The sequence below is a fragment of the Leucopleurus acutus genome (genome assembly GCF_964270905.1).
Source record: "Leucopleurus acutus genome assembly, chromosome: 13".
Lineage (NCBI taxonomy): Eukaryota > Metazoa > Chordata > Mammalia > Artiodactyla > Delphinidae > Leucopleurus > Leucopleurus acutus.
In genome coordinates, this window is record NC_139155.1 from 39,121,809 (window position 1) to 39,148,175 (window position 26,367).

Below are 26,367 nucleotides of genomic sequence, written 5' to 3' on the forward strand. Positions count from 1 at the left end.
CAATCCTACCTCAAGAAACAAGAAAAATCTCAAATAAAGAACCTAACCTTAAACCTAAAGCAATTAGAGAAAGAAGAACAAAAATCCCCAAAGTTAGCAGAAGGAAAGAAATCATAAAGATCAGATCAGAAATAAATGAAAAAGAAATAAAGGAAACGACAGCAAAGATCAATAAAACTAAAAGTTGGTTCTTTCAGAAAATAAACAAAATTGATAAACGTTTAGCCAACATCATCAAGAAGAAAAGGGAGAAGACTCAAATAGAAATGAAAAAGGAGAAGTAACAACTGACACTGCAGAAATACAAAGGATCATGAGACATTATTACAAGCAAGTACAGGCCAATAAAATGGACAACCTGGAAGAAACGGACAAATTCCTAGAAAAGCACAACTTTTTGAGACTGAACCAGGAAGAAATAGAAAATATAAATAGACCAATAACAAGCACTGAAATTGAAACTGTGATTAAAAATATTCCAACAAACAAAAGCCCAGGACCAGATTGCCTCACAAGTGAATTCTATTGAACATTTAGAGAAGACGTAACACCTATCCTCCTCAACTCTTCCAAAATATAGCAGAGGGAGGAACACTCCCAAACTCATTCTGCGAGGTCACCATTACCCTAATACCAAAACCAGACAAAGATGTTACAAAAAAGAAAACTACAGACCAATATCACTGATAAACATAGATGCAAAAATCCTCAAAAAAATACTAGCAAACAGAATCCAACAGCACATTAAAAGGATCATACACCATGATCAAGTGGGCTTTATCCCAGGAATGCAACGATTCTTCAATATAAGCAAATCAATCAATGTGATAAACTGTATTAACAAATTGAAGGATAATAACCATATGATAATTTCAATAGATGCAGGAAAATCTTTTGACAAAATTCAACACCCATTTATGATAAAAACTGTCCAGAAAGTAGGCATAGATGGAACCTATTTCAACATGATAAAGGCCATATATGACAAACCTACAGCCAACATTGCTCTCAATGGTGAAAAACTGAAACCATTTTCTCTAAAATCAGGAACAAGACAAGGATGCGCACTCTCACCACTATTATTCAACATAATTTTGAAAGTTTTAGCCACAGCAATCAGAGAAAAAAAAAGAAATAAAAGGAATCCAAATTGGAAAAGAAGAAGTAAAGCTGTCATTATTTGCAGATGACATGATACTATACATAGAGAATCCTAAAGACGCTACCAGAAAACTACTAGACCTAATCAATGAATTTGGTAAAGTAGCAGGATACAAAATTTATGCACAGAAAACTGTTGCATTTCTATACACTAATGATGAAATACTGGAAAGAGAAATTAAGGAAACACTCCCATTTACCATTGCAACAAAAAGAATAAAATACCTAGGAATAAACCTACCTAAGAAGACAAAAGACCTGTATGCAGAAAACTGTACGACACTGATGAAAGAAATTAAAGATGATACAAACAGATGGAGAGATATACCATATTCTTGGATTGAAAGAATCAACATTGTGAAAATGACTATACTACACAAAGCAATCTGCAGATTCAATGCAATCCCTATCAAACTACCAATGGCATTTTTCATAGAACTAGAACAAAAAATTTCACAATTTGCATGGAAACACAAAGGACCCCAAATAGCCAAAGCAATCTTGAGAAAGAAAAACGGAGCTGGAGGAATCAGGCTCCCTGACTTCATACTATACTACAAAGCTACAGTAATCAAGACAGCATGGTAGTGGTGCAGAAATGGAAATATAGATCAATGGAACAGGATAGAAAGCCCAGAGATAAACCCACGCACATATGGACACCTTATCTTTAATAAAGGAGGCAAGAATATACAATGGAGAAAAGACGGTCTCTTCAATAAGTAGTGCTGGGAAAACTGGACAGCTACATGTAAAAGAATGAAATTAGAACACTTCCTAACACCATACACAAAAATAAACTCAAAATGGATTAAAGACCTAAATGTAAGGCCAGACACCATCAAACTCTTAGAGGAAAAGAAAGGCAGAACACTCTATGACATAAATCACAGCAAGATCCTTTTTGACCCACCTCCTAGAGAAATGGAAATAAAGACAAAAATAAACAAATGGGACGTAATGAAATTTAAAAGCTTTTGCACAGCAAAGGAAACCATAACAAGACGAAAAGACAACCCTCAGAATGGGAGAAAATATTTGCAAATGAAGCAACTGACAAAAGATTAATCTCCAAAGTATACAAGCAGCTCATGCAGCTCAGTATCAAAAAGCAAACAGCCTAATCCAAAAATGGGCAGAAGATCTAAATAGACATTTCTTCGAAGAAGATATACAGATGGCCAACAAACACATGAAAGGATGTTCAACATCACTAATCATTAGAGAAATGCAAATCAAAACTACAATGAGGTATCACCTCACAATGGTCAGAATGGCCATCAACAAAACATCTACAAACAATAAATGCTGGAGAGGGTGTGGAGAAAAGGGAACCCTCTTGCACTGTTGGTGGGAATGTAAATTGATACAGCCACTATGGAGAACAGTATGGAGGTCCCATAAAATAATAAAAGTAGAACTACCATATGATCCAGCAATTCCACTACTGGGCATATACCCTGAGAAACCATAATTCAAAAAGAGTCATGTACCACAATGTTCACTGCAGCACTATTTACAATAGCCCGGACATGGAAGCAACCTAAGTGTCCATCAACAGATGAATGGATAAAGAAGATGTAGCACACATATACAATGAAATATTGCTCAGCCATAAAAGGAAACAAAATGGAGTTATTTGTAGTGAGGTGGATGGACCTAGAGTCTGTCATACATAGTGAAGTAAGTCAGAAAGAGAAAAACAAATACCATATGCTTACACATATTATGGAATCTAAAAAAAAAAAGAAAATGGTTCTGATGAACCTAGGGGCAGGACGGGAATAAAGATGCAGACGTAGAGACTGGACTTGAGGACACGGGGACGGGTAAGGGAAGCTGGGACAAAGTTAGAGAGTAGGATTGACATACACACACTATCAAATGTCAGATAGACAGCTAGTGGGAAGTAGCTGCATTGCACAGGGAGATCGGCTCAGTGCTTTGTGACCACCTAGAGGGGTGGGATAGGGAGGGCGGCAGGGAGATCCAAGAGGTAGGGGATATGGGGATATATGTATACATAAAGCTGATTCACTTTGTTATACAGCAGAAACTAACACACCATTGTAAAGCAATTATACCCCAGTAAAGATGTTAAAAAAAAAATAGGCCACAGATATTATCAGACACCTCACCAAAGAACATAGGTGACAAATTAGCATATCAAGACATGATTAAAATCTAATGTCAGGCTTCCCTGGTGGCGCAGTGGTTGAGAGTCCGCCTGCCGATGCAGGGGACACGGGTTCGTGCCCCGGTCTGGGAAGATCCCACATGCCGCGGAGCGGCTGGGCCCATGAGCCATGGCCACGGAGCCTGTGCTCGGCAATGGGAGAGGCCACAGCAGTGAGAGGCCCGCGTATAGCAAAAAAAAAAAAAAAAATCTAATGTCATTAAGGAAAGGCAATGAGCTACCACTGCATACCTATTAGAATGGCTAAAGTCCAAAAACACTGAAAATAACAGTAGTTGGTGAGAATGCAGAGCAAGAGTAACTCTAATTCACTGCTGATCGTAATGTAAAATGTTGCAGTCATTTTGGGGGAGAATTTGGCAGTATCTTACAAATCTAAACATATTTTTGCCATTCAATCCAGCAATCATTTTCCTAGATATTTACCTAACTGTTTTGAAAACTTTTGTCCACACAAAACTTGTCTGTAAATGTTTATAATAGCTTTATTCATAATCACTAAAAAACAGAAGCAACCTAGATATCCTTTAATAAATGAGTAGATTAACTAACTGTGGTACATCCATATGATGTAGCACTATTAAGTGATAAAAAGTAATGAAGTATTAGGCCCTGCAAAAACATCAATAAGTACTTACCAGCAATGATGAGATGTTATTCAATAATTTGCAGATATGGGAGTCAGTGAATGAGCTGTGCTTAGAGGCAAAAAGGAAGGTGGTCAGTAAGACAAAGGGCAACCACGGCTCATTGGTAGAAATGACTGTGTAATGATAGTGGAGCAACATTTTTAACGAACTTAAGGGAAAAAACTTAAAAAATGAGGAAAAACAAAGACTTTTTCATACATTCAAAAACAAAGAATTCATACCAACACTAATTGTTAATGGAAGTCTGTCAGGCAGAAGGAAGTCGTAACAGAAATATGGACTACATGAAGAGCACTGGCAGTAGTTATAAGGGTAAATATATGTTGTCTTATTATTTAAACCTCCTTAAAGATAACTGATTTCTAACACAAAAAATAAGGTATGGGTATAAAATGAAAATGTATCTCGACAACTGTACAAAGATCAGGGAGTGAGAAATGGTATTACACTATTGTAAGGTAGTTAAAATGGTATAATCCATCATTGGAAGGTTGACTGTTAATAGTTAGGTGAATATATACACCTTAGAGCAACCAATACCAAAAAGAACAAAGTGATAACTAATAAGCCAACAAAGGAGATAAAAATTTTTAATATTCAATTAATCCAAAGGCAGAAAAAAAAGGAAAAGAGGAACAAAGATCAAATAAGACAAATTGCAAAATGATAAACTCAAAACCAACATATCAAGAATCATAAAATGTAAATGGTCTAAGTACCCTAATTAAAAGGTATAGATGTCAGATTGGATTAAAAAGCAAGACTCACCTATGTCCTGGCTACAAGAAATGTGCTTTAAATATAAAGACACAATTAGGTTAAAACATAACGGATACAAAAAATATACCATGATAACACTAATCAAAAGAAGCTGGAGTAGCTCAAGAAATATTGGTCAATGTAGATTTCAGAGCAAAGAATATTACCAGGAATAAAGAAGGTCATTTCATAATGATAATGAGGTCAATTCATCAGGAAGAGATAATCTCTAACTTCTGTGCAACTAAAAGCAGATCTTCCAAACACATGAAGCAAAAACTGAAAGAACTTCAAGGAGAAATAGATAAATCTATAATTATACTCAGAGATTTCAATTCCTCTTTCACAGTAATTGATAAAACAAGTAGATGAAAAATCAACAGGCATAGAGAAGCTTTACAGCACACATCTGACACTTGTAGAATAACCCACCTAACAGCAGCAGAATACAAGTTAACACAATACACTCTTCTCATATACACATCCCTTCATTATCCAAAGATATTAATTGGAAAGTGAGAACTGAGAAAAGAGAGCAAAAGCTTTTATTTATCCACTGCTCATATCTCTTACACTAAACATTCCTTATTGAAAGAAATTAGTACAAATACTACTATACAGGGGTCTTGTTAAAATGCAGATTCTGAAAAAATAAAATCTGGCATGAGGTCTAAGACTCTGCTTTTTTTTTTTTTAAGATTTTTTTTTTTTTTTTTGATGTGGGCCATTTTTAAAGTCTTCACAGAATTTGTTACAATATTGCTTCTGTTTTATGTTTTGGTTTTTTGGCTCCGAGGCATGTGGGATCTTAGCTCCCCAACCAGGGATCAAACCTGCACCCCCTGCACTGGAAGGCAAAATCTTAACCACTGGACCACCAGGGAAGTCCCAGATTCTGCATTTCTAACAAGCTTCCAGGTATTGCTGGGGATGCTGACATTACAAGTCCATGGAGTATGCTTGGAGTTGCAAGGGACTAGAAGATGAGAGGAAAGTGAATAAAGCAAGCCAGGATCACTTTAGCATTGCCTGCTTCTAGGAAGTTTTCTGAGTGATTCTAATGTGGTTAGTCATATGAATTATTTCATTTAACCTTCAAAACAACTCCTCGAAATAAATACTATTATGATCCTCACTTTTCAGAGAAGGAACCTGAAGTTTAAAGAGTTATTTACACACATCACAGAGCCATCTAACCACCTGGCTTAGTAAAGCACAGGTGTTCTGTGCAATATATGAGCTCTATGGAAATTTTTTTTCCCCAACATTTCCCTTAAAATCACATCAATTTCAGATTTCTCTTTCTTTTGGGTCCTCCCCCACCCTCCTCACTTGAAAGACCTAAGCATAACCACAAAACTGAGCAGAGAACTTTCACAAATACCATTATACAATTGAACTGGCAAGTATTACTGTAAATATATACCATTAAACATATTTTGGCTGGCTTTTCTGTTGTGCTTAAAACAGATGTTTAATATTTTACCTTAAATAATATAATTAATTCATACAAAATTAAAGGTAAGAGAGCTAAAAACTCCTTTCATTGTAATGTCAAGTTATATAAACCTATATACAAGTAGCTACTCAAGTGATGATTAAATGATGAACTAGGAAAACATGAATACACCACACTGATGATTTCAATAAAGCAATATTCTGCATTATTCCAAAATATCCCATAACGTACATGTATTATTTTTGAAATCAGGAAAAACAGGTTAAAAGTTTTTAATTAAGTAAGGCATTAATTTTCAAGTATTCCAAAGCTCCCCCATGTCCCCAAATACTAGCACTAATCATATAGCTGAGGAACGATTAACAGATATATATTTGTAAATATCTCAGGCTAGACAATTTTAAGAGTAATTACTGTCATACCCAGAAATGACAGAATAAACAAAATATATGAACTGAAAAATCAAATACCCTAAATTAAAGTTTCCTTAAACAGGTGTAACACAGTGGATGCTGAAGAGTCCCTGCAGTTTTGCACAACATGTGGCACTCAGGCATCTCACAGTGCTTGATGTTTATTTCAAAGCACTTGCACCTCTCTATAAGGGTGGTGGTAATTGTGTTCCCCCAGCCATAAAAGAGAAAATAAGTATAACCAAACAGGTAATGTCCTCCTACTGGCTGGCACATTATGGAAAATACCTGACTTGGTCTCAAATTTTTAACTTTATAAGAAACCTACAAAGAGACTGTCGTAAAACAAAATTTAGAATTCTTTTATCCTCTCAAGTCAGGGCTTGGAAACCAGTCACATAGCGCTTAAAACACACCTCCTTTGCCACCTTGAAGGTAGTACCGTTCTACAGCAACAGAGACATTCAGGGGCAAGTTGTCAAAATTAACTATCATGACACTTTAAAACTGAATAGGCGGATGAAATTTTCATTTCATCGTTAAATCTCTTTCCAGAAAAGAGAGAAATGTGCACAGGGAGGAAAAAGATAAATGGTATTTTTTGGTGACAGGGAATGTATTTCTTTAGTTTTGTGAAAAACTGCACCCCACCAAAAAGAGTTTCGTTGATAAAGAATGCAATCACAAATAGTTTTATAAATAACTGAAAATATCGCCTTGCTTATAATAAGGCTAGATTTTAAGAACTTTCTAAAATTTTTCACATACAATGTCTACCTGGCAACTATGAAGGCTACATTTTCCCTAGGCAGAAGGGCATGACCAATGTTTTCAATACCATAGTTCAGAGGATCCCATTGTTGTGAGAAGTACTAATCTCAGAGAAAATTCATTAAAAAGTTGGGGTAAAACTGAATAGCTATGAAACTCCACCTCCATAGTAGTTTCTTCACAGCCCTTATCATCCTTCTTCCCTGGAAATTTCCCCAAATTTCAGTTGCCTCCTGACCTGTTTAAGCCAAATAACATTTCTATGCAAATAATCCTTTTATGCTACATCAGTTTTATGCTCTATCAGTTCTAAAATATTTTTAGCAAGTAATTTGGGGCAAGAGCTCTTGAAGATTTTTCTTTAGCCTATCTTGCCAGAATGCCAACCTTGCATTTTGAACTTTGCAGAGTCAGCTCTGGCACTGCAGGTCCACTAAGAGTCAACAATAAAATGCCACCTTGAGCTGTAAGAACACAAGAAAAGAAAGGGCTGGAAAAAAAAAAAGTGGTAATCCCCAAAAAGACCTGAATTAACTCCCAAAACAATTCTTTAATTGGTTGCTCCTGTTTAAACTTTTCCAACCAGCTGTTCAATTGACAGCATTCACAAAAGCATCCACAACGTTGGAGAAATAAAAGCTGATAGTACACATAGATGTCCAAAAGGCACTGAGTTTTTTCAGAAGATCTGTCCTTTCATATTAGTTCTGCTACCTCACTGACATGCTCGTGGCATCCCATCCTGCACCCCTCCCCCACCAAGTGACTTTTTTACATTGAGCATTTTCTAAGTGCATACAAAAAGCTTAGATGCCCAAGAGTATTAACATAACAGCTTCCACCATGAGCTATTACAATCTAGGTTCTGAAACTAAAGGAACAAAAATACAGGGAATACTTTCAAAACTAACGCTGTGGCCTGATATATGCAAAGGCACTGAAAAGCGTGCATCTCAAGATCAACATTTCAGAAGCAGAATTCTAAATATTCATAAGCAACAAGATCTTTACTAAGACTCATATCGCCTCATTCAAGACAACAAAACTAACCTTAGTCAGGTAAATAGCTATTCATAATGAAGTATTTTGAAGAGAAAACCAGATTATAAAAGTTTTATTTCATAAACCTATTTATATGGAGACAGACTCTATATCTAAAAGTGCAGATTTAAAAAATTTCCTTTGCCATTGGAGGGATGGAAAAGCATCCCTGATTTGTATATTAAAGCACAAGCATCTGTCCTACTGATGATATTCTGGGGAAGCACATTAGCATAAAATTTAACGATGTCAAATAAGTGGATGTGAAATAGGGACTGCGTAAAGACACTATTTCCAAGGCTGACAGAAACATCACTGTTTAGAAATGCAAATGAAACCATTATGTTCAATAATTATATGAAAATATGAACAGTTCAGCATGTTTTCCAGCCCTGATGGCAGTTAATGGGATGTACGCTTATGTAAATAACTACTATTAAAGCTAATGCTGAAAAAAACTAATAAATTCATACTAAAGCAACTGATTTAGTATGCTTTTAAAACCCAGCAGTGCTCACTTATTAGAAAAGAGTGCATTATTATGTTTAGAACTCATTACTGCTACAAGTCACTGCAGCTCCATCAATTACCATGCATTAATGAAAATGGGACACATACAAAAAAAAAAATTATCGCCTCTCAGCAGTTTTCTTTAATGACAAAATCTAGGGGTATTACCATCATGGGGCCTTGTAGGGAACTTATCCATACTATAATCTTTATTACTAAAACAGTACTCCCACTACTATTGCCCTCGGGTATTTTGATCATAAGAAGGGCTAACCTTCATGTAAAAATATCAATATTTTACAAGACTGACCATTTAACATAAATAAGAAAGTTTTAATATTTGAACTGCACTTAAAAAAATTTATTAACATATATGTGGCACATGGTTCTTTATTTTTTATGGAGGCTAAGAAGTGAAAATACACATTGGTAATCATACCAGTATAGAGGATAGACAGTTTCATTCGAAGATGCTGCCTGATAAAACAGATAAATCCCACTCAGTTCTACATTTATGTCTCAGTGAATTCCATAGAACTAATTCTACAGAATTAGTTGGATTGGATATTTAAGAACAAACCTAAAGTTTCCTTCTTGGCCGTAAGATGGACTTTCTTGAAATATATTAAATATTTAGTGCAAGAAATTAAGAAGCTGGAAAATCCCTGTTGTTTAAAATTCAAATTTGGCTAACACCTAATAGCAAGGAAATGCTGACAGAGCAGGAATGCAAATATAGAAATGCCTTTGCCCTCACTCTACTTGTGTCAACTTTCACAATTTATTCTGTTTCTTTAACATGTGTAATTAAGCTGATCCTTCAGCCTTTTCTAGCATCCAGGAAAAGAGAAAACACTTCAGCACCTACCAAATGTGAAAAATATTTGCTAAATCTCAGACACAGTCTTGTTATATATAATGAGTATATGTTTATTTGAAATTATAACCGGCACATCAGCCCAAGCATTTGCAGTTTTAGTTCTCATAAGTTTATTCACCTCCCAAGAAGCTTTTACTACAATTTATATATATATCACCATGTGGCGATAAAGTGCTATGATCATTCAGTTCCAGCAGTAAAGTACAAGTTCTCTCTTCAGAGTCTGATCAAGCAACTCATGTATGTTTAAAATTCGTTCATGTAACAAGTATTTTTTGAATACATACAGAGTACCAGGTACTATGCTAGACTCTCAATGTACAGTAGTGTACAAGACAGAAATGATGTCCCATGAGGGAAGTAGAGAATAAATAAATATGTAATCAAATGTCAAGTACTATGAATAATCAATGTTCATTGACAACTTAAGAATGAAAAAAAAAACTTTTAGAAAACTAGATATAAAATAGAAATTCCTCAGTATGATAAATGGCACCCATCAAAATACCATACAGCTAAATCAATCTTAAGGATGAAATATGTATTTCCCACTAACATGTGGAACAAGACAAGGATGTTCTCACTCATCATTTCTGTTTAGTACCTAACTGGAGGTACTGCAATAAGGCAAGAAAAAGAAATAAAAGGCAGACAGAGTAGACAAAAAGAACTAATTGCTTTCATTTGCAGATGACATAATTGGTTGACTACAAAACCTGAAGAAACCTGTAAAACAACTATTACAATTAACAAGTGAGAATTTAGCAAGGTCAGAAGATATAAAATCAATATATAGAAATTGACTATATTTCCAAATCCAACACTGAAAATTAAAATTAAAACTAAATTGAGAACAAACTTTTCAAAATTAACAGACTCCTTCCTGCTGATTAGAATGTGCACACGATGGCTGAAGCTTAGAATGCCAAGATAAAAAAGTTGTGGCTCCCCAAAAATCTAGAGTCATCATATCTACCTCAAATTGCCAAAACTCAGATGTCTTTTACATGAAAACTAAATAAACATATATCCTGTTTCGATTACTGTTAACTTTGGCATTTCTTGTTATATACAAGGAAGCTTAATCTTGACACAGATTCACAAAAAATCCTTAAGTAGGTTCCATCTAATCCTAGTCTTTTCAGCTTTGTTTCTATATTACTTTCCTTGTGATCTCTTCTACACCTTGTCCGAACAGCAAGAGATTCCTTAGCAATTCCTACCTGATTTCTCTTAACAAAAAACTTCCTTAAAACTGCTTTAAAAATTTTAAAGCACGCTCACTCATATAATCAAAAAACATTTTGCTTCAAAAACTATATTGTCTCTTCAAAAACTAGAAACCTAGACACGCTTTGGGCAACAGAAATCTGAATGAGAACTCTAGAGGCAAACAACAACAACAGCAACAAAAACTTCAAATAGAAGACAGCATCAGAAATAAAAGATAACTTTTGAAAGATTTATAATACAGCGTGATTTCAGAAACATGGCAGGATGAAAAACTACTTTTGTCTCCCCACTTTAATCTACAACCAGTAATACAACCACAACTCATCAAAGGTGCCTCTGCCTGACACAACAGGATGCCGAAGAATTCCACACAGCTGTACGTCTAAAGGTGGGTAGGCTGAAACACACAGAGAAGGCAGAACCAAGGGAACAGCAGAGATGGTGCTTGCAATCCTGGCCCTCTGACCATGGCAGCAGAGCCCACAGCTACAGAGAACCTAGTAGCAGCAGGGAAGGCGGTGCACACAACTCCGGCCACCAAACGGCACCAGTGACCATGACTGCAGGTAACCTGGGCAGCAGCAGCAGTGGGGCCTGGGACCCTACCTCTCCAATGCTGAGGTGCCCATGACCCCAGCCTCTGCCCCACCATCCACAGTGGTGGAACACACAAACCTTACAAACACAAACACGGTGGAGGTGCCTGTGCAATCCCAGTTCCCCCACCAATGCACCACTCAGCCCACGGTGTAGCCTGTGTCTCAGGGGATCCCAGACAGAAGGAAAGAGCCCACCATCCTGATGGATGACAGTGGCTCTGGAAGAAGCAAGGCAGCAACAACCCAGGTGGCACAAGAAGCAATATGGAGGCAAGAAGCCACACCTCTTACAGAGATGGTAGAGGTTGGAAAGTGCCACTCTCAAATATAGAGGCAGTGCAGGTAAGAGAAGCCAAAAACTTGTGTGATAGTGCCACCTACCAGAAAACAAAAGAAAGGAAACTAACTCTTAACCTGTCATTTAACTTCAAATGAGCAGGCAGAGGAACAATTCAAGCAACATGAAGAACCACAGTAACACCATACCACAAAAAGAAAATGACAATTCTGCAGAAACTAAACTTCAAGTCATGGAATATTGCAATCTAACTGATAGAGAATTCAAAATAGTTGTCATGAAAAAACTCAACAAGATACTAGAAAACTCAGAAAGGCAGTTTAATGAGCTCAGGGATACAATTAATTAACAGGTGGAATACTTTACCAAAGAGACTGAAACTCTAAAAAAGAATTAAACAAGAATCAATCAAATTCTTAAGCTGAACAACACAATAAACAACATTAAGAATGCATTAGAAAGCACTGGAAATAGAGCAGACTATATGAAAGAGAGTTAGTGAGCTGGAAGGTGAAATATAGAAATGATACAAGTGGAAAAGGAAAGAGAAATAAGATGTAAAAAAATATATAAGGAAATCCTATGAGAGCGGTTCATCTCTTTTAGAAAGGGCAACATTAGGATAATGGGTATCCCAGAAGGAGAAGAAAGGGAGAAGGGAGCAGAGTTTATTTAAAGAAATTATCGCTGAGAACCTCCCAGACTTGGGAAAGAAACCGGATATACAAGTCCATGAAGCTAAGAGAACATTTAATTACCTCAATGCAAAAAGACCTTCTACCAGAAATATAAAAAAATTGTCAGAAGTCAATAACAAAGAATTTTCAAGGCAGCCAGGGAAAAAAGGATGATAACCTCCAAAGAAACCCCTATTAGGCTATCAGCAGATTTCTTAGCAGAAACCCTACAGGCCAGGAGGGAGTAAAATGACACTCTCAAAATACTGAAAGATAAAACCTGTCACCCAAGAACACTCTATTCAGCAAAATTATCATTCAGATATGAAGGAGAAATAAAGACTCTCCCAGACAAACAAAAGCTGAGGGAGGTCATCAACACTCGACCTGTCTTACAAGAGATGTTGACAGGAGCATTTCTACCAGAAACAAAATGGAAAAAATATACAAAACTTTGAGCAGGTGATAAATAGAAAAAACTGGAAAACTGCATCTATCAGAATAGATTTTAAACACTTTATTATAGTATAAAAGTTAAAGGGGAAAAAAGAAAGTAAAAGAATAACTATAGCTATCTCCATTTGGTAACAAACCCACAACATAAAAAGGGATAATTTAAGACAACAAAAACGTAAAAGGTGAAGAGGAAAAGAATGGAACATAAATCCATTGCATTTCTATATGCCAATAATGAGCTAGCAGAGAGAGAAATTAAGAAAACAATCCCATTTATAATTGCAACAAATACAATAAAATACCTAGGAATAAATTTAACCAAGAGGTGAAAGACTTGTACACTGAAAACTATATGACATTTTGAAAGAAACTGAAGAAGACACATATAAATGGAAAGATATTCCATGCTCCTAGCTTGGAAGAATTAACATTGTCAAATGTCCTCATTACCTAAAGCAATCTACAGATTCAATGTAATCCCTATCAAATAACAAGCGTTGGAGAGGATGTGGAGAAAAGGGAACCTTCATAAACTGTCAGTGGTAATGTAAATTGGTGTAAATACTATGGAAGACAGTATGGAGATTCCTCAAAAAAAAATTAAGACTAGAACTACCATATGATTCACTAGTCCACTTCTGGGTATGTATCCAAAGAATATGAAAACACTAATCCAAAAAGATATCTGCACCCCCATGTTCATTTCAGCATTATTTACAATAGCCAAGATATGGAAACAACCTAAGTACCCATGAACAGATGAATAAAGAAGATATGAGATATATATATATATATATATATATAGTAATACTACTCAGCCATAAAAAAGATGAAATCTTGCCATCTGCAATAACATCGATGGACCCTGAGGGTATTATGCTAAGTGAAATAAGTCAGACAGAGAAAGGAAAATACCATGGGATGTTGCTTATATGTGGAACATAAAAAACTAATAAACAAAGAATAAAATAAATGAACAAACCAAACCGAACAAAAACAGACATGTAGATACAGAGAACAGAGTAGTGGTTACATGGGGGTAGGGGGAAGGGCAAAATGGGTAAAGGGGATCAACTGTACGGTGATGAATGGAAAATAAATTTTTGGTGATGAGCACATTGTAGGGTATACAGAAGTAGAAATATAATATTGTACAGATGAAATATAATGTTATAAATCAACATTAATAAAAAACAAAATAAAATATATGATAACTTGAAAAAGAATTATAACAGCATTTGCTTTGGTACAAAAAGAGGCTTATTTAAATTCACAGCATGCTTGAAATGACAACATTTTAAATGTGTGAGGGAATATAATAAAGAATAAAAATAAAATGATTTATCAAATATATCTTCACATCCATTTGTATGTTGTAAACTTTTCCAGGGAGAGAAAATATTTTTGTAGACTTCAAATTTTTATAGAACTTTTACAATTTTGATCACCTTTTGTGGTAAACAGTTCAGATATTATTAACATGTTAAATAAGATAAAATTCAGACTTGCAGAGGTTAGTTTATCCAAGGTCATATAGCTAGTTTAAAGGTAAAATGAAGTCAAGATTTCAAGTTTATGATTTTCGTATTCTTTCCAAAATACTACAGTGTTTTTATTATGTCACATATTGAGATAAGCCATATTTGAGACACCCAATTGCTAATTAACTAAAAGTTTACAAAAGAATTGTTCATATAGATTTTTTACTTAATAAAGATAAAAAAGCTGCCTTAGCAGCATAAAGCACTTCTCTGCCATCTCAAATTACTGTATAATACTATATGAAGAATATGCTTATAAAGGCTGTGATATCTCTAAATGATTACACTATCACACTAAAACCTCCTCTCACTCCCTTTGCCTCTAGACTGTTAAACTAGTCCTTGTGCTTTTAGCCTGGCACACGGATGCCTTGGGGTTATTATATGAGATAGAGGTAGCTATCTGGCGACTTTTCCCTGCACTCAGCTAATAACTATTCTCTTCTATCACCATATCCTAGGCTCTCTTCTCAATTGTCAAACTTTCTCTAGTACAAATTTCTCATTAGGGTAATTTCTATTATTTCTAACCTTCTTTTGTATTGCTTTCATCTTTCTTTTTCTCTCCTTTGCCTGTTGCCATTTTTCCTGTGTTTATCAGCCTTTGTGTAGATAAAGGTCTTTTAAAGGTATGGCCAAAAAATAAGACACACACATTATAACTACTATTAGGAAAACTGACCAACTGGAACACCAACTGGAAGATAAACAAGTATCATCTTTAGATATTTAAGTTTTCTAGGTCATATTTATTTAGAAATTCAAGGAATGTGTAAGACTTTTGTTAGGAAGGGTTCTTTCTCCATTTTTCACCAGCCTGAGCATTCAGGAAAAGAGTTGAACAGCCTGCGATTTCTGTATTAACAAAAGATAATGAAATTGGGAGAAGGTGACAATCCTTACCATCTTATCTGTAGGGAGATCCATTTCAGATATTCAGTTAATTTTTGTCATTACATGACTATACCATAATCAGATTTACTACATCTGAAAATTTAGAGTTGGAAATGTAAAATCTTGAGCATAAGTATAAAAATAAAAAAGGAAATGCTATTGTATAAGTCTATAACTGAGGTGAGAATATTACCATCTGAATCATTTAACTATTCAAAAGTGAAGGCCATACTGAGGTTAAGAACACTTAAGACAAATTTGCTACTGGTCAATAATAAAGTCATTCATCATATTCTTCAAATCTAAAGCAATTACAAGCTGTGGTATGGCAAATGGATTTAGCTGAAGAGATTACGTCAGAACAGTCCTTTAAAGAAGATCAGTTAATGTAAAAGGCTAAATGAAATAATGAACTCTCCTCAACAATAATTATTATGGAATTGATTTATCAAAAGCCTATTTCTTCATGCAAGAACTGTTGAAACTTCCCAAAGTAATTTTAAATTATGCTAAACAGATTAACTACCGTTTATCCAGTGCAGAACTATTACTAAAAACAAATTTAGTTAAACAGAAATGTAGAAAATAAATATTTTTGAATTTCAGTCTGCTTAGCTTATTTACATGTGGGCATCAAAGTGAATACTTTAGCTACTAGGGTAGCGCTATTTTAGAAGCCCCAATCCACATCTATTTGAATTCCAGTATCACTTACTATAAAGCAACACAGAAATTGCTCTCTGGGGGTGCTCAGGCTCCACATCTAGAGCCTTCAGCAAGTCAAAGAAATCAAAACACTGTCAAAACCAAACCTGCAAAGTAAAGCTATTTGTTTTATTATAAAATGGTACACCACAGATATTAAAAGGATCTCAAACAATAAGGCAGAAAAATCCTTAAAAGCAAATCTCATTAAAAAATACAAAATAATATCTTAAAAATTAGTGTTCAAAGTTCAATAATACCCAACCAGGAGACTAAAAATAAAGGAAAACTATCAGAGAATGATATCTGAAACCACACTAATTATTTAGAAATTTAGAAACATTACCCTTCCACAGATACACTGAAAGGCTTTCTCAACATATACACAGAATAAAAATACCAAAGAACTAAGTACACATTAAATACTGTCTAAATCTGCTCAGGTTGACAAAATACCATAGACTGGGTGGCTTAAAACAGAAATTTATTTTCTCATGGTTCTAGAGGCTGGAAAGTCCAATCAGGGTCTCAAAGGATTTGGTTTCTGGTAAGAGCTCTCTTCCTGGCTTTCAGATGGCTACTGTGTCCTCACATGTGGGGGATGCAGAGAAGGGAGGGAGAGAGAGAGATCTCTCTTTCTTTTCTTATAAGGCCACAGTCCTATTGGATTAGGAACTCATCCACATGACCTCATTTAACCTTAATCACCTCCTAAAAACCCTTCTCCAGATAGTTACATCGGGGGAGGGAGGGAGGTGTTAGGGGTTCAACACACGAATTTTGGAGGGACACAATTCAGTCCATAGCAAACACTAAAATAACAAACACATACATACGTAAACAAATGAACCTTGCTAAGCCCAGAATAGAGGGCAAAGTGGTTGAAAAGCACAATCTTATATCTTAATACTCCAAAACATCTAAGTTTAACAGTTAGATATATTTATCACGATTTCTTTAAGACTTGTTTCATTTTCACAGAAGAAAAACTAAAAATCAGAAAAGGTACTATGAGATGGAAAGCAGATCTTAATCATTTCCTAGCACATTTGTTTCAACATATAAATATACTCAACATTCTTTTCCAGCCTAAAACAAAACAAAAAACATTTCTTCAAATATAGATACCCTTTGGCTAGATAATATCTCCTTTTCTTCACAGCCTTCACTTTCTCTACTACTCAAGTCTAAAGCAACTAAATTGGCTTATTCTTCTAAAATGAAACTGACATGGTCTTGCGTTCAATGACTGTGTAAAGTCACAAAGGTATAAATTAACTGATCCAAGACTGACGTAAATTTTCTTATTCAAAACCCAGTACTACTGAAAGAGCACTACAGTTGCCCAAGGAAGCACAAGATGCACAAGTTAGGGCAGTTGGTATAGGTATGAATGCTTGAAGAGTTCTAAGAGTTAAATACTGTTAAAAAAAATTCAGAAAAATGTCCTGAAGTCTCAAAGAAAACTAGCGAAAGGAACAATGACAAATAGAAATAAACTGTAATAAGTAGGAAAAACTAATGAATTTTTCCTACCTAGTATGTAGGTACCACACAAGGGAGTCATAAAAATGAAGGTCACATGTGTTACGTGATATCAGTAACGGAGGGCTTGAACGTCAAAATTAAGAACAAGCGTTTGATATTTTAGGTCATAAGAAGCCAAAGCAAGTTATTAAAAAGACAAGTGATGTGATAAAAATAGTCCTCAAGAAAGATTAATCTGGCAACAGTGATGAAATGAAGTCAATCAAAGGGTGGCTGTAGATAATGGAGATGGGCAAAAGGATACTACACAGGAATGCAGTGAAGTGTCAGTGAAAACAGCAAAAGACAATGGGTTCACAACTTCTTTATCCATATATACAATGGTATATTACTCAGCCATAAGAAAAGAACAAAATAATGCCATTTGCAGCAATATGGATGAACCTACAGATTCTCATGCTGAGTGAAGTAAGTCAGACAGAGAGAGACAAATATCATATGATATCACATGTGAAATCTAAAAAAAAGGCTACAAATGAACTTATCTACAGAACAGAAACAGAGTGATAGATGTGAAAAATAAACTTATGGTTACTGGGGAGTAAGCAGGGGGAGGGTAAAATTGGGAGATTGGGATTGACACATATAAAATACACTACTATATATAAAATACATAACTAATAAGGACCTACTGTATAGCACAGGGAACTCTACTCAATATTCTGTAATGGCCTATATGGGAAAAGAAGCTAAAAAAGAGTGGATATATGAATATGTCCAACAGATTCACTTTGCTGTATACCTGAAACTAACACAACATTGTAAATCAATTATACCCCAATAAAAATTAAAACAAAAAAGACAATGGGTTCAGAATAACATTTCAGAGGGAAAAATGATAAAGACTTGGTGACTGAATAGAAAAGCCAAAATACAAGTGAATCTCAGGAACATTCTACATACCTGGATTTCTGGATAATTAGGTTACACTCTATTAAGTAATGCTCCCCCCTCCCATTTTTTTTAACCAACTTTGGATAAAAAGCACTGTAAAATCTAATTTTTTGATAAAATTGTGCTTTAACTATAAAGCAGGTTAGAAAAGTAAGGCTTATTGATATTTGTATCATTCACTGCTGCAGAAATAATTTGGTGTAAAGACAGCTGGTGTCAAAAGATTTCACTCTTAACTCTGCAATGGGCTGTTTCAGTTACCTCTCCAGTCCTATATCTTTATCTGTAAAATAAGGATATGAGTATCTGCCTCACCTAACTTAATCAGGTTATTGTGAAGAGTAAAAAGTATAAGTGAAAGTACTCTGTAAATAGAAAACCAACACACAAATGTAAGATGTCTTACTAACAGAAGTACTAGAAGTACCAAGAAAAGAGAATGGGATAAAAACAATTCAGCATTATGTTGATGCCTCAGAATCATCACTACAAGTGTTAAGTACATCATTTAATATATGATGGCCTTGAGATATACCTAGGTGGGGAGAAGCTCTAGACTGCTGTGCATTTTCAGTTTTTATGTCATTTTTAATAGTTTTAATAGCTGACTCTCCTGTCAGCTTCAATATTCTCACTGTAGCTCCTTTCCCTACTTCTAATTTTCTACTTCTAATCTACAATGGACTTACAAACTAGATACCAGATAATGAGTTTATTATTATACATGTGACAGCCTCAGGAATTTTCATATAAGCAAAGTCCATATATAGGGGACCAGAGCAGGTGAGGAGTACTTCTTTTTATTCTTATTCTTGGATGAGTTCCAGAAAAGTAAAGTGTAAATATAACTCACTACCACAGAGTAACTCAAACCCTAAAGGCTTATTGAAATGAAGTTGTATATAGATAAAATTTTAATATATTTTTTTACTTTCTGCAAGCATCTATCATTAATTTCTCCCTTCAGTTAGCATTAATATCTAAGTATTTTTAAGAGAACAACATAATCTTTAAGAACAGCTTAAAGGGACTTCCCTGGTGGCGCAGTGGTTGGGAGTCCGCCTGCCAATGCAGGGGACGCGGGTTCAAGCCCTGGTCCGGGAAGGTCCCACATGCCACAGAGCAACTAAGCCCGTGCACCACAACTACTGAAGCCTGCGTTCTAGAGCCTGTGCTCCGCAACAAGAGAAGCCACCACAACGAGAAGCCCGTGCACCGCAACAAAGAGTAGCCCCCGCTCACCGCAACTAGAGAAAGCCTGCACGCAGCAACAAAGACCCAACGCAACCAAAAATAAATTAATTAATTAAAAAAAAAGAACAGCTTAGGCAACAATAATACTAGTAATAACTAGTTCTTTCCTTAAGCATGCTTATTTCTTTGTAATACAAATGTAAAGGGTTATTTAATCTGTTATTATGATTTATAATGACATTACAGGACAATATACAATAATAATGGTCCAAAACCTGCTTAAGTTATACAGCATCACAGAGCAAATAAAATGGCCCCCAAGAGCACAACTTCTACAGTACTAGAGATAGTTATTAGATTAGTAAAACAATATTGTCTAGCACTTGTTGAATAGAATAAACTGACTATCCAAGTGCACAGAATATATCCTACCACCATAAAATTCAATTTGTAAACATAAAAAAACAAGAACCCAATATTTATTCAAAACCAAAAGGCTGATAAGGTGTTGGGCAACATACTTTGCTATATTCATATACCACATTGCCAGACACCACAATACCCTCTCCTCTGCCTATAGGCTTCTTCACTAAGTTTAGATTTTTAATTCTCCCCAAACTATTTCCAGGACTGGAGAATCTCCTGCCTTTTCTTATGAAGGATCAGAAAGATTAATTAGAAAGGGAAGACGTACCCTTTCTTTTGAAATTCATTTCCTTTCTCATGAAACTTATTTCTATTTACTATCTTTTCCCACCCTGCCTACCCACCCAAGACCACTGCATCCAGATCTATGATAGAGCTTCCTACAGTATGGTTCCTATTCTTGGTAAAAGTCTATCAGATCGTGGTAGTTCGGCTCATGTAGCAGAGATGTATATAGTTAAATGGAAAGCTTTGAATACCTCTGAAGTACTATTGCTATTTGCACAAATGATTTCTTTTCACATAATTAGATAAAATTCTTGTGAATTTTCTCTAGTCTAATTTCAGTACAGACATACTGAGACCTTTGGCTCATTCTAAAACATTCCTCAAAAAGGTTAAGGTTGGTTCCTTTAAAATTCTTTCTTCAATGGGCTTGAGAATCTAAGCTCTAAGTACCTCTAAACCTCTTCAATTTACTAAGTCTCAATCAGAGAGACAATGGAAACAGACCAGAAGGAGAAAAAAACAAACATTTCTGTCAGTCTGGTTTCTGGGAGAGGAAAGTAAGACCTGGTTTGTTCTCAATGAGCACCTAACTGGTATATATGATGCAGAAAGGTTTCCTCTTTCATAGAAATAGAAGGTAAAGCAGAGAACAGATCAATTTCACTCTCCTACTGGGCCTCTAGGCAGCCTAAGCACCTGCTTAACCTAATGAAAACCATCAAAACCCCACTGAAGAAAGGCACAGAAGTGAGAAACAGAGAAGCTAGTAAACTCATCCCTCATCCATATTAACAGTAGTAATAACGAGAATTGCTATCTTCTTTTCAGTGTCCCAAAGTATGAAACACTGCTAGATTCTTTACACACACAACGCAAAGAGCCTGCCAAATTTCAACAAGCCTGCAAAAAAGGCATTATTAGCTATCCATATATTATAGATGAAAAAAGAGACTTAGAAAAGTTCAGTAGCATTCCCAAGGTCAGACAGCTAGGCAGTGCTGAAACAATTTTGACTCTAAAGCCCATTGTGCTTTCTTCTCTGTCACTTCCCTTGCTCTGTCAGTTAAAACAGTGAAACAGAAAATATCAGACTTTACTTTCCTTCTGTAAGCTTTTGATACCATCCTGACCTGAGACCTATGTTCTGGAAATACAATCAGCTCAAACATTAATCAACTTTTGTAATGGCTACATCCTCTATGTCTTATACTATTACATGCTAACATCTTTTAGAATTACTCCTATTGGACATATTTCTCTCTACATTTCAGACTTATCTCTCCATTCATACTCATTTAGCTGGCAAAAATCAACTAGGTTCATCAGACTGCTTGACTTTGTAAATGGCATATTCATTTACATAGTTAATTTCTCAAGAAATAAGCTTTCTTTGTTCAAAGACTGAAAACTACCAAGGATTTTTATGTTTTAGTAATAAATTCTCTATTTCATGTAAGAACAAATCCTTCAAAAGCCTGATGCAAATGCAAATATGTAAAATATCTTTACTCTTTTCTACTAAGGGACTGGACTGGTCTGGGTTCGTATAGTTGATCAATAAATCCTGTTATTAGAACTTTTAAAACAAAAAACCCATAAATTAGGATAGCACACCTTTAAAATGCCAAAAATCAGAATCCATATAGTTCCTCACACAGAAACAGGCTTTAAAATAATTTGAAATTATCTGATTTCATGCATGAGTCTGAATCATTCATGTACGAGAGGTTAATGCATCTGTAGTTAAAACTGTATTGTTTTAAATCATATCCTTGTTTTATGTTTCTAAGGTTTACAGAGTTTTATGTACTGTAAAATCATCTATATTATCCTTTGACAAGTTTATACTGGTAAAGGGGATTTGTACTTGAGCAATCTACTTGGAATAAAAACCATGGATGTCACTGTTTTTTAATCATACCTTTCATTCTCTTTTCTTTGACAAATTCTACAAATACCACTTATCTTTAGGTGATACAAAAAATCTTAATTAAACCAATTATACTAACTAAGCCATTTTAATTTTTGAACATGGTCTAATATTTACTCCAATCTTCACTCACAATAATAATAATAAACGCTCAAATCAAATCCTTTTATACCAAATGCAAAATTGGTCTAACTACAACACATGTCTAAGTCTTTGACTTCTTTATATGCCTTTTCCTTTACTTTAATCTTATAAGGTAGATGGGGGCGAGCAAACTTTTCTGCTGAGGGCCAGATATAAATATTTCGGGCTATGTAGGCCACAGGGTCTTTGTTGCAACTGCACCACTTGCAGCTGTAGCGCAAAAACAGCCACAGAAGATACATAAATGAATGTGTGTGGCTGCACTTAGCTGACACCCTGATAGATCTGGCCCATGGCAGTAGTTTGCTGACCTATGTGCTAAGAAAACAGGAAAAACTGTGTCACTACAATCACCTGGGGGTATCTTAATATTCATCCTGATAGAAGAAACTATTCTGCCCATAACCATGCTGAGTTTAGACTGCTTCGACACTAAATACAATTAATCTTGATCCAGAAGAGTGCTAAATGTAATAGTCCACCAAAGTTAAATTCTGCTTTACCAGACAGCCACACATTTTTGTGTGTGTTTTGTGTGTTAGGTCGCACCCTAACTGTGGCCAGGATTTCTAAATTGTCTGCTACCTCCTCCTTCTCTCACTTTATTTCTCCAACTCACCCCAATTCCACTTAACATAATATTTATTTATTTATTTATCTTGTTCCGGGGAGATCAAGGTATCACCACCTCCTCTGTATTTAAAAAGTGATTTCAGGGACTTCCTGGCGGTCCAGTGGTTAAGACTCCGTGCTCCCAATGCAGGGGGTATGGGTTCGATTCCTGTTTGGGGAACTAAGATCCCACATACTGCATGGAGCAGCCAGAAAAATAAAAATTAAAAAATTTTTTTAAAAAAAGTGACTTCAATTTCCCCTACTTCTGCTACCAGAGTTGGAGGCTGACTTCATTTCCAATCTCCTTCCCTGCTGCCTCCCACTGTCTAAATTGGATAAGCTAAACGCTCACTTCCTCAGCCTCCCTTGCAGGTTAGCATGCCCATGTGATAAAGTTCAGGACAATACATATCTCATGAAAGACTGCTGTGGGGCATCGTCGAGGGAAATGCCCTGAGAAAGATTTTATGTATTTTGAAAAAGGACAGGGAGTCACAACTACCAGAACATCTTCCTTCCCCTTTCTTTCTGCCTTAATGCAAATGTAATGCCTGGAATTGGAGTAACCATCTTGAAACCTGGAATCCTGCAACCATTAGAAGAAGCTAAGAGAACTGTATGGACCCAGCACTGAAAACTTTAAGCCACTGAATCAATGCCAGAGGCCACTTATCTCCAGAACTGTTATGTACAAAGAAATAGACCCTGTAAAGTGAACTTCTGTTACAAATAAAAGCATTCCTAGTCCACCTTTTCTTGAAAGTGCTAGGGTCCTGAGTCACTATTCCTTTTGCAAAGTGAAAGACTAACACTGGATGAGCACAGACGTGAATTCTGACTAAACAGTGCTATTTTAACCAAGAGAGAAAAGTAGCAAGAAGAAAATCACAGAGGTGGGGGCATAGGCTGAGAGTTGACAACCCAGCACAATAAAGTCAAAGAAAGCAAAGAAAAGAGAAGGCCCAAGATGATTATTCAAATGCTAAAGAAATATAGAAAAAAAAAAATTGAAAAAGTACTCCTTTCAAACTGTGGGGCCCATAAAACTAACAAATGTTCTACTCCACAAATCAAATCGGAGAATTCTATTAATTTGCAATCATGCACTCCCACTGTTTGAAAAATACAAGTTCAGAACTCAATTTTTATTGTTATTTTTTGTGCTTTTTTTTCCAGTGAATTAATTTATCTTTATGCTTCTATTTCCCTGGTTTTCACAAAGGTATAGTTACTGTCAATACATGATCATTTTTGACACTCAAAGAATCTTCAAAAAAATTATTAAAATCAAGTAAATGGGGGACTTCCCTGGTGGTCCAGTGGTTACGATTTTACCTTCCAATGCAGGGGGTGCGGGTTGAATCCCTGGTCGGGGAGCTAAGATCCCACATGCCTTGGGGCCAAAAAACCAAAACATAAAACAGAAGCAATATTGTAACAAATTCAATAAAGACTTAAAAAATGGTCAACATCAAAAAAAAAATCTAAAAAAAAAAAAAATCAAGTAAATGATGCTACTGACAATAAGGACAATCGTTCCTTTAAGCATTCACATACTCCTTTAGCTGGCAGATCCTAACTTTAGGGACAGTCACTTCTCTTTTATACCAATGTCACTGCAAAAAACACCCAAAGATAAGTATCTACCCAGTCAAAGCAAACTTCAGAAATATGCTTATTTCAACTCACATATCCCTTAAAGTACAATTCTTAAGTTAAAACACCATTTTTAATTTTACTTTCTTACAAATAATGAAATTATACATATTTACACTCACACACACATAACCCTCTCTCTAATTCTAAACCCAACAGTTTTCTCTTCCATGAGAATAGTTTGGTAGTATTATGTTGCAGTATAAACATTTATCAATTACAACATCTATAAGTTACAACGGATTTTTTTTATTTTTATGATTTCAGAATAGAATTCCTTAGAACTGTCAAAGCTTTACATAGAAAGAATACCAAAGACAAAGAGGGTTCAGGCTCAATTACAGTAGTGGAACGGAATTTAATAAAGTTCCAATACTACATTTTAATGCCCAAATTTCTTATTGTCTCTTTGAATTGACAAATGTGTGCTCCACAGTATAACAGCAGCAGTGGAACAGCTGGACGACTGTATCAAGCACAAAGGAAGCAACAACACATGCTGTTAAGTGTCGTTCTGATTGCCTAAAAATGGCAGCCCATGCAGATTTACTCTCTGTTATAAATTAAAACAATTATTTCTCTGGAGTTTACATTTTCTTCATGAAAGAGTCAAACTTTCTGCACGTTAAGAAAGAGGACTTTCAAAAAGGATATCTTCCCTTTCTTTTATGATCAGTTCATTCTGTTCTTCCAACTGCCTGATCTTCTTCTCAAATGATTCCTGCTCAGCTTTGAGTCTTTCTTCTGTTACTTCCTTTTCCTCACTTACTCTGAAAGAAATACAAGTGAAAAGAAAATGCCCATGAGAATAAAATAAAATATGTGCCTACAGCTGTGGTTTACCAAAACTAGATTTATTCCAGAGGTATGCTGGTTTCTTCAGGGATACTTTATGTTTTTTGAATTTTTTAAAATTAACCTTTCACAAGGCAATATTCCACACCTTTGTAATAAAATATGCATGTGGTTTTTACATCAAGAACTTTTGCAATAATCAGAACTGTCTTAAATATGGAAAGTCCTATACTTTATGGGTTCCCAATTATGATCCAAGACTGAAAAATATCGAATTTTTAAAACAAAGGTTTTACCTTTTCATTATCAAATAAGGCACAATTTATTTTGATTTAGATCTTTTTCATACTTCTATTTAAACCCTGTCAATAAAATAAACAACATATATACTACGTAAATATTGCATTAAACATACATAGGTGATTTTACTTTTTCCTGGTACTAATACCCTGCAATCTTCAGTAGCATATAAATAACTGGACTGGAATTTTTAAATGGCATTAAGATACAAAAAGGTTTGCACATTTATTCTTAGTTCAAAAAGGGGTTATAAAGTAAAAAACACTGACCAAAAATACATATCTTTAATGCTTAACTCTGAAAGGTATTCCAACTCAATCCTATCAAAAATGGGTGGTTTCTGATAAGAGCACAGAGGGGGGAAAAAAAACTAAACATTAGAACTTACCTTAA

The 26,367-nt window shown here is 35.3% G+C and overlaps 1 protein-coding gene across 4 annotated transcripts in view; it reads right to left on the reverse strand.

Annotated features, from left to right (window-relative positions):
- The window catches only part of KIAA1328, a gene marked incomplete at both ends in the record, with an annotated part of 383,031 nt that overhangs the window by 302,322 nt on the left and 54,342 nt on the right, over window positions 1–26,367 (reverse strand). For 3 of the 4 annotated variants that reach the window (XM_082852723.1, XM_082852722.1, XM_082852724.1), the window contains one exon: window positions 25,534–25,649. In XM_082852723.1, coding sequence (XP_082708849.1) covers window positions 25,534–25,649 — 116 coding nt within the window. Of the gene's footprint in view, window positions 1–25,525; window positions 25,650–26,367 lie in introns of all 4 variants that reach the window. The other variant, XM_082852721.1, reaches the window with a different exon arrangement.